Here is a 15,315-nt window from a genome sequence, read left to right as displayed (position 1 = left end):
TGCCCAAAGGAAACCTGCAAACAGAAAAACTATACTGCATGTTTCAGCAGTACTATCACTAGAAAATGCAGTTTCAGGTCAGCTGAAATTCACGCTGCATTTGGGAAACTATTTAGTCATGAAACTAAAACCTCAAAAATATTTTTTGAAAGAAATAAAACATTATGAAGTTCTTGAAATACACAATTTTTATTTAACTTTAGGAAATTAAATGAAGGCTGAGTAGCAGCTTGAACAAACTTCTTTTGCTGGAACCCCAAGTATTGTTCTTCTGTAGAAAAGACAAAAGGATTCTTTTTTAAATCTAAAGGAGTTTGATTCTCTTCAGTTCATTAGTGTCCATCTCCAAAGCAAATAATTTCAGGAATTGTACTAAAGCTTTTAGATTTCATGCCAGTTAAACTGGCTTATGGGCCCAGTTTCATAGATGGACACTTTATTCAGAGGCAGAAATTACTTTTACAAGTCAGGGAAGCTCAGTGCACAGGATCAGAGAAGGAGTAGGACTCAGTCCGGGGTATGTTGGTGGAGCACATTCTCTTCTGTTCACTCTTCTGTGGTATGTTTCTAAACATCCTATTGCAACACCAGTGGTCTGAGAAGTCAGCAGTAAAATTATGTGGCAACCGCACCAGTATTGCTAAAGTTAGACAAAAATTTCCACTTTCCATGAGGTGAAAATACAGTCTGCTGTCTGTTTTGCATTAGAGAACTAGTTCCCACCTCTTACTCTGGAACTTCAGAATTATTTGAATTTATTTCTGGCAGATAGGGGTGAAGAAAGTTTTATGTGATAAACTACTTTCTAAATTCCACAGCATCTCATCTCTCTTCTGAATCCATAAAATGGCAGCTACATGTTATCTTTCCCAACAAGCAAACAGGAAGAATCTGGTATGATCTTTCATACAAACACTTCCTTTAAATGTTGGTATTACTAAGTTTGATCAGTCACAATTAACATTCTTAATGACAGCATTAGAATTTTACTAAAGTGGCGTCCCTCAAGACAAGGAATAACAGCTTAGGAACTATGCTGGGTCCTTCAGTACCTTAGTAGGTGGCCTCATATTCTGGTATCAGTAGATCAGGAGTTTAACTGCCACATATTTTGATCTTAGTGAGAAAGCTTTCCTGTTGGAAATGTGCTGCAATCACCATTAACTTTTGGCTCCCAGAATATTCTGAGACACAAGTTAATGGTACCTGGGAGTGTATTAACTGCATTATAGAAGAATTTGGGAAATTAATAGGAAGTTTGCCTCCCTACCTTTTTCTTTTGGCACTCTTAAAGGTAGGGGTAGGTAGTATGAATTTTCAAATCACATTACATTTTGTACAAGTATGCTATAACTATCATTTATGTAGACTGATTTTTAGATACAGATACTTGTATTACTCTGCAGTTGGGCCTGAAGAACACTATGTGGAAAACCAGATGGACTCAAAAATTGCGAGAAGCAGTAGCAAAGGATTTAAATCAGGTAAGATTACAAGTGCTTTGGGAGGTTGTGCTGTAGATTCCAAGTTGGCATCTCTTTTCAATCTCAATGTATCTTTACCCCATGCACTGTCATGACCCTTTATTCAACCTCGGCTTGGATGACATTTCTGCTACCTTCCAGGAAAGGAATTGTTTTTTGCAGCAGCTCCCTCTCTTCTTCATTTTGAGAAAAGGATTAAATACTCCCTCTGACCAAGCTTACAGGCATGCTAAAGTGAAGCCACTTCATGCTCCTGGCCAAACAAAGAACAAAAATACCCACAATAAGCAAAAGCAGATGGCTTCAGTGGCAGGAAATGAATGAGCCAGACTGCAGGTAAAATGGTTCTCTGAACACATCGTGGAAGTTTGCACTGACAGGTTCTTTGTTATCTGGGGCCTCCCCACAGGAGGCCAGATGTCTCCTGTTGTGAGAGGAGATAGAGATGCTCTTCCTTTTCCTCCCCCTTTAACTTATGGCTGTTTAAGTTACTGCTAATGGAAGCAGAAGCCTGTTTTTCTCTCTTGGTCTCTGATGTTTTTGGAAACAGAAGAGATAGTGAAGGGGTATTCTGATATGAAAGAAAAGGCCCAGAACTGGCCTTTACCTCCCCCTGACCCTCAATTTAAAGAACAGGGAGGTCAGTGCTGCTAATTGCACTTGAAAGGATTAACCACTTGATTGCTTTCATTTAGTGGAACAAAATTTTTCTTTAGTCTCAAAGCTGGGGAAATGTATCAGTTGTACTAAAATGCTTTCAGTGTGAGATGGATGACTTGGTTTGGCTTCTTACACCAACATCAAAATTAAACAGAGAATGTAAATATTTTTATATATATGAGAGAAAGGGCAACTACATCTGCTGCTCAGACAGGACAGATTTGCAGCAGAAGTGACAAAAACCTCCTTCCTGCCCCCATAAAAGGTTATCAGAGGAACAGCAACAGACTGTAAAGAATTACAGATATTAGGTGTGCCTCTGTCCTTTGGTGTAACAAATGACTCTTGCATTACACTGAGGTTGCACTGGAAGAAAAATAATCTGAACCCAGTTCCTGGACACAGTATGCCAGATCTAAAATCCTTTCTGTACATTAATTTCATCTGAGAATTAAAACTGATTTTCTTTTGGAAAAGGTTCTTAATTCCCATTGTTCAAATAAAGTGAGATACACAAAACTTAAATTTGGAAACAATTTTTCACTTTATGAAACTATTTTCCAAAAGTAACGAAGAATAGCTTATACAAGCTTTTATCTGACCTCTGCTTCTTAAATAAAAAACATGTTTCAGGGAAATGTGTCTTGGAAGTAACTCCCCACCTCCCCTCAGATTTTTCTCTCTGGTTCTTGTAAAACATTAGGTCAGTGGGTTAATTTTATTTTTGTTTGTTTAAAGTGGGTGAAAGTTTCCTTCTCAAGCTATTATACTTGTGTGATTAAAAAAAAAAAGTACAACAATCTTTGTTTAAGAAATACAAGAATGGATGGAAATGTCAAAAGACTATCAAAATTCATACCAAAGGAAATAACATTAATCATTTTAAAAAGCCAAAATAACCTCTCAATAGCAATAAGAACCAAATGAGTAGGCAGTGTTGTTTCAATAGCGCTGAGACACGACTGCTGATTTTTCTCATTGATTGGCACATGAACTCAATATACAGGTAGATGTAAAAATTATCTTTCCCATTCTGACTTCAAGCCTGTGTTTCCTGTGGTGCTGTTACAGTTCATGCACATTTCATAATTTCATAACATAACCAGCATTTTGTTCTGCAAATGGGGATATGTTTTTGTTCTCCACTGAAATACATTTTTATATGTGCTTGTACAGATAAGCACACCAATATGAGGTATGATGTAAGAGAGTGTACTTGTATCTTGTGTTTGAAGCAATATTAAGATTTCACCATCTTGAAATGCAGGGTTTTTTTCACTATTAAAAATGCAGGGTTTTTTTTACAAACCAGCTATTTGAGCCTGTATGGACTGCTGTGTAAGTATAAAAACATTTTCTTGAAGTATTTTCCAAGACACTATTTCTGTGTTCACCAGGGTGTGTGAGTGCCCTCCTAGAGATAACGCTACAAGTGATAACAAAAACTTGGATGTTTTGTTTAAAAAATAATCTATTGTAATTCTTCAGTCTGTCACTTTGACAAGATATATTTTGTCTTAAGTAACACATTTCTAAGAATATTCAGAAATATTTATCCATCTTATATTGTACCTCTAATGAAACATTTTTTCTACCTTAGGAATATAACTTTTATCAATGTATGATCTCAAATACATTCATATAACTCTGCATGTACTCTTATATACTGAGCTACTCTTCATATAAAGCTCAGGTCTGTTACCTCTGCCAGCACTGGCTGTGCTGGTGTAGCTTGGCAAATCTGCATTCACACCTGACTCTGACAGCAGCACTCCAGCTATGACAAAACTCCCATCAGCACAAAGTCTTACTTAGACTGTTGTAATCTGCCCCTTCGCTGCAAAAGGAAAAACAGAGCAGATTCACAGCCTGCCTAGTTTAAGGAAGCCTTATCAGAAATATTGTGGTCAGAACTAATATTTGTGGTGCCTACAATATGCCATAGTGACATTTGTTAGGTTAGTGCTCCCCCAACTAATGATAATATATAACAGTAATAAACACTTAACTAAATTTGTTTGAAGAAGTCTAAAATTACCCAAGAAGTTGAGAATATAAGAGTACATGAATGGTAGTACAGAAATCATACATTGTATAACAGTGTTTAGAGACCACTTTTTTATTACTAGAAGAATTTTCCAGAATTAATCTTGAAAGTATATAATTCAAATTCAATTAATGTGCTCTTTCATTCTCTATTGCTGCCACTCACCCCAGCAACTAAACACCATCTGCTCATTCACTAAGTCTTTGATGCCACAAGGGCAAAATCAGTATTGCTGTGCAAACCACAAAGAAAACATCTGACAGAAGTATTAGTAACAATGGAAAGCCAGCATGCTGATTCCTTCTTACAGTTAAAGGAGATCACTCCTTACGGCAACAGAGGTCAAGTCCTCCACTCCCATCTCAGGAAATGTGCTCATCACAGTGAGCACATCAGGCCTGTAGGTTGAAGTACAGCAATATTTAGGAAAATGTAAATGTTTTCAAATAAGTAACTCTAATAAGACTGCTCATGTGAGGTTGTTCAACCTCAAGCATGCAGGAGGAGGTCTGCAGCTCATTCTGGACATAACTTAGAGTACAGTCTACTTCCAAAAAAAATCCTAGTTATGTTTGTGCAGTTTATTAGAAATAAAAGTAGTGTCATGCACCGACAGACAGCTTACTCTTTTCCTGCACAACACTTGGCATCTTTAATCAATGTATACATAAATGAAAAGAAAAAAAGCAGATTATCATATTGTCCTTTGTAGCTCTCTTTCAAAATCTCCTGATGATAGTCCACAAGGAAATAATAAATTGCTTCTATTGTGGAAAGGTATGTATCTGGTTTTCCCTTCTGATGACGCCAAAAGCAAGTTTTCCTTGTCTTCAACTCAATTTGCAGTAACCCTGTCAAGGAAAAAAGATGACCTAGATTAGACAATGTGGATTGGTGGCCGGAATGTCAAACAAGACTTTAGCACCAAGACTTTAATTTTGTTTTCTGACTTTGCTGCTAGCCTGCTCAGTGCCTGCATGAAAATAATTTCTCTTCCTGTACCTACACTTTTGATCTGTAAAACGGGGGCAATAATTTTATCTCCCTTTTTGGATCACTTTGGAATTTGATGAAGTGCTGTAATTCCTAGGTTGCAATCTTCAAATCTGCAGTTAATTACAAGTTATCCTTTCATTCAAACAGCCACACAGCCCTCAGTAAACTGCAGCGTCGCTTCACATGGCAAATCCACACCTACCAAGACTCATCAACGTTCAGAAAATTATTATTTCATCTTTTGCAAAGTTAATACTTTTCAAGTGTAAAACAGAATCCCTTAGACTGTTAGTGTTGCTGAAGTGAGGACTACTTACAAGAGCCAGGAACTTTTAATTTATGCTTGTTAAGTAACTGGAATGTCACTGAAATTACTCAGGAGTAAGTATGACAGCATCTTGTAATTAACTTTATTAGATACTAAAAGCATTCCCACTTAAGATGCAAGAAGGAATTTGGTGTCTGTATGGCACCAAAAAAAATCTTTACTTTAGTCTCTGTAACTATTCTGTTATTCAGATGAATTTTAAACAAGTATCTTAGTTTTTATGTTTCCTAAGATGCACAAACTATTCAAAACTGAAACTACCTTAATGTGTTATCACTTTGTAAACAGGATGGGCACTTGGATCATGAAGAACAGGGTACACACCTGTCAACAATATCAGAAGCAAATTGTAAAGTTATCTTTTTCTATCACAATCTGATACTGTCTCTCATGGGACAGTTTAATACAGGTAACAGTACAAAAAACAGTATGGTCTAAGGATTGCTTGGAAGTTATGGGAAGTTTCAGAAAGGTCCAAATTCAGGCTAGAGCCCAGCACTTGTAATTGTACACTTTTAGCCTACAAACTGTGTTTAATTATTTTCAGTGTAATTGCAAGAGGGATTTAGTTGTTTGCTTTGCAGTTAGTAAAGTATGGGACCCTGGATTGTAGAAGAAATCTCAATTACAGCATTTAAAAAAAAAAAAACCCAAACCTGAAGAGGAGAGTCTGTCCCTGAATTTAAATGTTATTATTGGCATTTCAGAATCAAAACCTCAAAATAGCATACACAGTCTAATTATTACCTCTACTAATCCTACACATGTGAAACTTAAAATAGCAGGAGGAAACTGCATCAAGCTTGTTGCCCTCAAGAGTCTTCATCACTTGAATTCTCAGGCCTAACCAAAATGAAAACTTCCATCAAGTCCACAGTGCTTTCACCCTAAGAGCAGTGAAGTAAATCTCAGGGATGATTCCTCCAGCATCAACTCCCATGTAGTTGTGGTTTGAACACAAACAAAAGTTCACTGAAGGCAAGACCATGGACACTACTGAGCTTACCACAAGTGCAGTATCAGTTACTTTCAAACAAAAGACTTTAGGACCCTTCATGAAAAAAAAAAACAACAAAACCAGAGGAGGTTAAGGATAAAAGTTTACTGAGCATGTTTCCTCTGTACTGGATCTGTATGCAGCCAAAGGCAATGTTTGCTTACAAATATTCACCGTTCACATGAAACCCCACAATGCTAATGAATAAGCTAACAAAATATTTGGCTGATACAAAGCAGTTCCAACTTACAGGGAAAAAAACCCAAAGCAATCAGTTTCTTTAACAATCATGATGATGTTGCCATAAGCTCCATCACTCACGTGAGACAGTCACCATTAACATTAAATTCAACTATTTGTTTTCTGATCTAGAGATCACTTTTAATGAAGTAATCAATCCTAGACATTACCAACTCTCATGTATTTGTCTTTAACTGATTTAGTTTTGTTTTCTAAAGATATATGAACACTTTTCCAAGATATAGAACTATTTTTTGTCCAAGTTCTCTCAGCTTATTTTAAGATCGATGTACTCATTTGCTTTCTCTTGCAGCACAATTTACTAGATTTACTGTCTATATAAATATAGGCTTACAAAACACAAGGCTTTTCTTTATGTTTTCTTGGCTTCATTAATGTTTTCCTTCAATATATCTTGTAACTTAATCCTAATAAGTATGGCAATTACTTTTTATTTGGAATTACGAACACTCCTTTTCGAACTTTAACATATGATGGATATTTTGCTGGATGATGACTTCATTTGCAATTGAACTGAAAAATGAAAACAGTTCTCTATTTTTCATGTATGTACAACATAAAAATGTCATCAGTTTATGCCTAAGGAAACTCTGCCCCATTCATCTTGGAAGTGAAAACTGCAATCTCTAAAAGGGGTATTAATGCAATTTATGTTCTTTATGACAAGCACTAAGGAAAGCAATACATGCACAGGCTGTGCACACTGTTACACCCAACGTGTGGATGGGTAAAATTCTCTCATACTGGAAACTGACTTGCATGACACTTATTAAACCTCACAGCAATCCTGAAAGGTACTCAGGTACCCAGGGAGCTGCAAGACAGCTGGAAAACAGCTGGAACCGAGATATTCCAGAAAGGAGAGAGTAGTACATCAAATCAGCACTCTCATGGGGAAACTGGAAACCATTCAAGAGCTCCAAAGTAACACCAATTAAGACTTTTTGACTAATATATGCATAGGCTTCCATGGAAATTTTCAGTTCCCCTGGCTGCCTGTTATTTTCCTTGAATTTGTCCTCTTAAAATAAGTTTCAAATGCCATACATTAATGTGCAACATGCAATTCCTCTAATCTTTACAGTAATACTTCAATGTAGCTGATAGAGTATGTTTTGTGTTAAACTAAATACTTATAACAGGATTTTAATTGGCCAATACAGCATACTAACTTGTGGGATTCTTTAATAAGCTGACTAGACAAGGCAACACCCATCTTCTATGCAAGAAGGTCTGTGAAATTCCTTGCAGGATCCAGTGTGAAGCAGTAGTAGTGTATATGTGTATATATATATATATATATATATATATGTATATTGCATATAAACTCGACAACCTGCCTCCCAGCTAAGTGCACTTTTTGCACTAATGAAAGTATTTTCAAACTCCTATCCATCTCAAAGGAAATGGAATGCTATTGCTAAATTGTTTTGTCTTTTGTGGTTTTAATTAGAATGCTTAAATGTAAACTTCTTGTAAAGAACCTAAGACAAAAACTTTTTGCAGAATTACCAATTTCTGCTCTCAGAGTTGGAAGGGTGTGGAGGGCAAGCAGCCATTTCTTTTTTGTCTGGAGTAGTGAGATCATGGAAATGTCCATTAACAACTTGAGGAGAAAGAGAACCCAAGGCATGACAAACCTGTGCTGAACCTCCTAAATCCCTTATTGACTTTCTTGGGGCCTCTGTGCCACAAACATGTACACAAATGGTCCCGTGGGTCTCTGGAAAGCAGGCAGCCACCTGCAAGAAAAATCTTCCTGGCTTCCTTCAGAGGCCTTTCTAACTACTGTTCTACTGTCTAACATGACAGCTCCCACTCTCTGAGACTGAGGAAATTTGCTCCAATAGAGAAGTGAGACAAATAAATGTAAATGCTTTCTTAGTACTAGTAATATCTTTTTGCAAAATAAATTATATTACATGAAAAGTAATGGAGTGTTTGGGTCAGGAAGTATTTTACAGCCCTGGAACAGGCTGCTGAATCCTTCATACACACTCAGCGATAGGGGTATATACAAGCTTACATTGTGCTCAGGTCTGTTATAAACATGTCCCTTGATCATTTCTGCAGCAATAATGTCTCAGAATCAATTTGTATTTTTTTTACCTTGAAGTCGTTCGTCAGTTATTATCTTGTTAGTTTGATTCCAGGTACTGTCAATAAATATTATTTTCTTCAGTCTAGTGCCTTCATTCCTGCTGCTTGAGATGCACTCATTTGGATTTTTTTCTTCTTCAGGTTCTATTTTTGCTTGTTTAAGAAGTGGCTCTCTGGAACAGTCATCGTCACTAGAACAGACACTTTTCTTGGTGTACTTTTGGAGATGGAAAGCAATATCTTTTACTGAAACTGAATTGGGGCCAGGAAATATAAGTGCTATCTAAATGAAGAAAACAAAGAGATCTGAGTGTCAATAAAATCTAATAGAACAACAGGAATTGTTACATTAAACAGACATTTTCTACCCTGTCTATAAACATTTAAATCAGGACAAGATGAAATAGTATCTCTTAAAAATATTCTATTGTCCAATACAGTGTTAAATCCATGTTAAAAACATGTTAATGAATTGAGATCCTTAACAGAGATTTTTAATTAATGTTACTTCCATGCCTCTACTACCAACTCTAACACTTCTGTATAAAAAGATTTTTCAGCCAAGACAATGGTGTCAGCCCTGAGGAAGTTCAAATGTCACTTGTCACTGCAGTAAATGGGGCAGGAGGGCCAAAAAAGATAGCTTACCATTTAAATGAACATATACATCCAAGTTCATAACTCACTTTTTTTGTGCTCTATGCTGTGATAGACAAGACTTGAATTTTAGTTGTTTTCCTCTGTCATAGTGAATGTTAAAAATTTTAAGGAGGTTTAAATATTGCAGCTGCTAAATATGAGCACAACATTCAACTGCTGTTTAACTTGCTTCAAGCTGAATACTTTAAATATAGGCAAAATTTCTTCCGATACACAGTAAATCCAGTTCTCCATTATGTGAGGAGATGAACATAGAAAATTTAAGCTGGTTAAATACTGCTGCAGTCTTTCTCAGCTTCGGAGAAAAGGTTACAGTCGAGAACTGTGTGTTTGCAGAGCTAATCTTTGACAGAGCACAGGATGGACTGCACTAATGGAACAGTGGTTTCCTCCCTGCAGGGCACTACCACTGCAGGAGGAAGCTGCACCTCCCCAGCACAAAGCCTGGCTATCTCTAGAGAATCTCTTACTTCGTGTCTCTTCTCTTCATACTCTGGAATGCAGGGGTATTTATAAATGGTAACATCATCAGGGGCCAGGAGCTTAGCGTGCACAGCGGTGCTTTTGCCATCTGTTTCATTTGGGTGTTTAATAATGTCAATCTTCAAAGGTAACTAGAGTAAAAGGAGAAAAAAGCAGTGTTTATCATCATATTTACAAACATCTATTAGAAACTTACAAGAACTTATTAGAAGTTCCAAGAACTTATCTATTAGAAACAAACAAGAACTTATTCAAAATTTGGAAAAATTCCTATGGGTGTGTAATTAAAATGTATGTGATGATTTTTTTAAAATAGGTTTAGAACTAAGCTAGAGTCAGAAGAAGCACCTACTACATTCAATTTATGCAAATAGCTAAGGAAGCAGTGGTGCACTTTGGAATGCTGCCAGCAGTAGTGTAGTAAAATCTCCAGAAATAGAATCAATAAGGTAAGCTGGATGTGGTCTTAATTTGAGCAATATAATGGTTCTGAATGTCAGTACTTATCTCTATTATGTATTCACCCAACTGTGAAAATTACTATTTCAATGAAAATATACCTAAGTTTACTAGGTCAAATTTCAAAAGTACTTCTGAAGTATTTTTATGATGCTTTCAAACTCCACTGTCTTCAAAATGCATTTCAGAACATAACTGATTTTGAAAAACATCTCAGTCCTCTCTTATAGTTTCCCCAAGTAACTCAGCTGAAAGGCATTACACTATTTATATTTTAACAGCAGTTACCTGAATTATAGAACCATGACATATAGAAATGTCTTTTAGGTCACATTTTATGTAAATTTCACCCTTGGTTTTGGACAAATTTTTTGTTCACAATATAACATTTTCTGGCCAGAGTTATTAGAAACTGAATAATGTGCAAGAGCACCATAAAGAAACTTTCAGCAACTAAGTGGAAACACAGTTGCATGAGAAGCTGAGTGACTCCAGCCTATATTCTCATCTAGAAGATACATAAATGTTTATGCGAGGATTGGAACATTTTCAGTGTTGGTACATGTAATTCCTCAAGTAAGAACACTAATTTTATCTAACTGTGGTTTATTCATACTTATAGCTGTGTTCAAAATGAATGTCTGTAAAGAATGAGTCAGAGTAGTCAGAAAAGACTATTCTCTGTCCACAGTAACTAAAGCCCCAAAGATATTATAAAACATTATTAAGAAATACTAACCTTCACAGTTGGAATTTCTTTGGTAGGGACAGTTTCAACAGGAACAAAGCATGTATAACAATAAAACATCCTTGAACTATTGCATCGGGGGCATTTTGATCTCCCACTCTTTTTTGCCTTTTCCAGTACCTCCTGGGATGCTAACTGTAATTGTTGAAGTGGATTATCTTGAATTGATGATGGAGTCTGCAGTAGGCTTTCCAAACACTCAGTATTTATTTTTGCTCCTTGAGCATTTTCTTCATTTAAAAGTGTAGGTGAATTTAAAGACATGGTTAGCTGAAACAGACAAAATGTTGTTAAATAAAAAGCCAATTACTATGAACTAATCTACTGGAAAATATTCTGTATTATCCCATTTAAGAATGTATTTCCTACAACAGAAAGAATAATAGAATCATCTGATTCAAGAGATTTGCATGAGATAAACTGGAAAGAACTTGAGATCTGCATCCTTAATGCACAGATGCACATTCACTATCCCACTCACTTAAGTCCTGCAGAAGTCTATTATTTCTCTGTTGTTAAGATCTGTGCCTAAATGTTTATGAAAACACTGTAACCAGTGTTCACCTGGATGAGCAATCCCATTAGTCTCCAACATGGCTACTGACAAGGAATTATATGCCTACAGGATAGAAATTTGTAAGACAAAAGTTAATTGTGCTAATTTAGATCTCTATCCTAAAATTTATTGCGTCTGGGCCAACCAAATAACCTGAATGAAATCTCTGTTGGATAGAACTTTGTGAAATAGAAGAATTTTTCCAGGAGAAGAGCTTGAGGCTGAAAAGTAACAGCTAGAAAAGGGCTTTGGTGCCCCATGTTCCAGATAGTAAGTGCTGACCCAGTCTAGACTTCCACAAGTTTGTGTTTATTTAGTAACATCGATGGAATTTTGTCAGGCTTTCTTCAGGACAGCTGTTGTCTCACCCTCTGCAACTGGCACAGAATTTTCACCACTTAGGAAGGCATGAGAAACATGACCATGTGCCCACCCCGGGGCAGACAGAATTAGGGCTGCTGTGCTGTCACAGCCCCCTCACTGCTCTCTCATCCCCAAATCAGCCCCAGCCAGGAGCCTGCACAGCCTGCAGTAGTTATAAACTGCCTTTGGCACTTTGTGCTGCGTCACATGCAATGAAAGAAGTTCTTCTCAGGATTTACTTTCAGCTAATTTAGGTTTACTTTTTCATGTCAAGGATCACACTTATGAAATCGTGTAGCAAAGTCATGTTTAACAAAAACAAACAAACAGTAAGTCCTGAAATGTAATCCAAAATGAAGCATTTAAATAAAATCAAGTGTAATATAATTGGAAAGTAACAAAACCAAAAAACTAAGCTAAGTTTCCAACACCAAATTAAAATCACTCCCAGAAAAAATTGTTATTTTCTGGTAAAATTAAATACTTATGCATGCTATGATACCTTCCCCTCTGCCTCTGCCAAGGTCTAACTTTTGAAAGGTCAGGGAAGTCCACTCAAATAAACACAAAATCTAATATGCATACTAATTTTCCTAGCGCAATTTGCTTTCAAGTTTCTCTGAGATAAAGCCAGTATAGTTTACATCTCAGAGCAACCTGTGCTATTGTCAAGTTTCCTCAAGAAGCAGAGGGCGAGAGGCCCTGGAATTGGACATGCATTCCCAGCCTGCAAACTGACTCTTTTCAGTGGAATGTCTTACACTCTGTGCCGCTCAACGGTGACACCCTGGAGCACTTTTGTTATCGATGCTGACAGGGGATACGCTGTGGCCTCAAAATAATAGCTGTGCCCAGGCTGCAGCACTATACATATAGTACAGTACACTTCAGGAAATGACAGGCTAGAATTTTAAGACCCAAATCTCATTTTTGACAGATATTTTTAAGACTAAACAACAACTCCATCTGCACCTCATCTCTAAACCCCTGGTAAATCGCTGCCGGTGGAGGGTACCCTCCACACTCCAGCCGCAACTCTAGGACAACGCCGGCCGGTGCACCTCGGGGGGCTGTGTGTACAGCTCAGGGGTGCCATAGCCCCGGCCATGCCGCTGCTCGCTGCCATCAGCCCAGCGGGGTGACCGCAGGCCGGCTCGGAGCGCAGGTTCTGCGGGCGGACAGCGCAGGGCGCTGGGCGGGCACAGCCCTGGGCCGCTGCCTCTGCCCCCGATAACAGCGCGGTTCTGCCGCTCGGTGTCTGAGCGGCCCCGTCCCGCCGCCGCAGCGGCACCGCGGCCCCCGTGGGCGCAAAGCCGCTTCCGACCGCGGGCCGCCCGAGCCCGCCCCGCGCACAGCGCGGCCCCTCGGCGCTCCCGAGCCGCGCTGCCTCCTCTCTCCTGCCGCCACCGCCGCGCCGGGGCGGGAGCTCCTCAGCCGCTCCTCGCCCGGCTCCAGCCTCCCCGCACCGCCCGCTCCTCACCCGCCGCCCGCCGCGGCTCCCGCGCGGCACTCGCAGGCCCCGGAACGAAAGTGCCGGGCTCGGCCGCCGCGGGGAGGCGGGGAACGGAAACAGCCCGGGGCTGAACACGGTTTGCGTTGCTCTGGGCGCCTCACGCCCCGCATGGGCTGTTCCGTGCTTTAGGTCACAATAAACTGGCCAGAAATCACTTCCAGCTCCCTGGGCAGGGGGGAGAATCCCGCCGTTCCCAGCTGGGCCCACACCAGGTGTTTCCTGCCCTGCGTCCCCTGCCCAGCGGTGCGCTCTCCGTGAGGCGGCACCGCCCGGGAGCCGGTGGACTGTGAGGCTCCGGCTTTGACTCCCATCAGAACTCCTGGAAAGATAGATCAGATTTTTTTTTTTTTTCACTCTGTATTTTTCCCCTCACCCAGTAGAATCCTTAGAGCATATTTATTGGCTGGAGGAATTGTGCTGCCGCATTCCTCTGCTTATTTTGCATCTCTCTCTAAAGGGAATATGGGATCTCTTCTGTGGAATTCCTTGGCCTGGTTGAGGATGCTGCTCCATTCTAGCATTTACTCAATATTCAGCCTTTAGGGTGAATTTTGACTAATCTGCAACCTTCACAGAGCTTCCAGCTTGTAAACAAATTACTGACTACTTGAGAATAGTGGCAGATTTGTCACTTTTTCTTCAGTGTGCACTTTAGAAGTGCATGAAATAATAATAGTATAATATTGTGGAGATAGTGAGATGGAAATGGAAATTCTGTCTTTGTGATTCAGTGCCTTTACATATCTTTCATGTATTTATTATGTTTCTTACCATCTAAGGATATGAAGTAGTATTTTGTGTATTAGGAATGTAAATACTGAGAATTGAGTTTGAGTGTAGGTTGTATTTCCAAGACCCTTGGGCATTGCAAAAGAGCTTTGTAGAAATGGCACAGCTTTAAGAGAAGAGCCTCTCTGCTGTTAGCTTTGTTTTTTCTTAAATCTATACCATGGAGAAAATGCCTGTGTGCTGTACAGCAATTTTCTGTGGTTGGAACCTTGCTTGAGTGATGATCCTGAATCAAGCTTTGTTTAAGAGATTTGATCAGGCCATGCCATTCCTAACATAAGAGAAAGTCCTGAACCCTGAGACAGAAGGTTCTGATGAGGATGAAAGGGGGAATAGTTGGTTCTGATTTTACCTTTCTCTCTTTTCTTACACTAGTAGGACTGCTAGGGAAATCTTTGACTATAGATGCCTTTCTGGTTTGTTGAAGAATTCAGTATAATGTGGTTACCAGTGATTTGTCACAATGACATTCTTTTTGGAAGAAGCAGGACATTCCTTTTGACCTGCCTACATTATTTGGGAGTATTAATTCACTCAAATCTTTTAAACCAGAAAATTTGCTCTTTTGAGCTTTCAACCAGAACTTTTTCCCCCACTGGAACAAAGAAACAAAAAATGCTTGAAAAGATGTGGAACATTTCATTACAAAATTAATTTTTTTAATAGTAGATATATAGGAGCAGTAACCTAAAATGGAAACACTTAAATTTAGGATAATATCAAAACAAAGTATTGAATTTTTTACATTTTTAAGTTGATTTTACTTAACCATTTTACCCTGAAATCACAGCATCACAGAATGAGCATGTGTGTTAATAGTTTCAGTGCAGTCAATAACATTTCAGTGATTTGCTTTGTTAAAGAAATAATT

At 38.6% G+C, this 15,315-nt stretch overlaps 1 protein-coding gene across 1 annotated transcript; it reads right to left on the bottom strand.

The window, feature by feature from the left end:
- Positions 1-4,367: 4,367 nt before the first annotated feature.
- On the bottom strand, positions 4,368-13,749 carry DTWD1 (DTW domain containing 1). The gene is made up of 6 exons (XM_030955617.1): positions 13,623-13,749; positions 11,215-11,493; positions 10,004-10,147; positions 8,883-9,156; positions 4,817-5,042; positions 4,368-4,589 (listed from the first exon to the last, which is right to left on the bottom strand). Exons 2-6 carry the CDS (start codon positions 11,485-11,487, stop codon positions 4,502-4,504), a joined length of 1,005 nt encoding a protein of 334 aa, XP_030811477.1. The 5' UTR covers positions 11,488-11,493; positions 13,623-13,749; the 3' UTR covers positions 4,368-4,501.
- Positions 13,750-15,315: the final 1,566 nt, after the last annotated feature.

Source organism: Camarhynchus parvulus, chromosome 10 (genome assembly GCF_901933205.1).
Source record: "Camarhynchus parvulus chromosome 10, STF_HiC, whole genome shotgun sequence".
NCBI lineage: Eukaryota > Metazoa > Chordata > Aves > Passeriformes > Thraupidae > Camarhynchus > Camarhynchus parvulus.
Note: the sequence above shows the minus strand (reverse complement) of the source record. Positions and strands in the feature narration are given on the sequence as shown.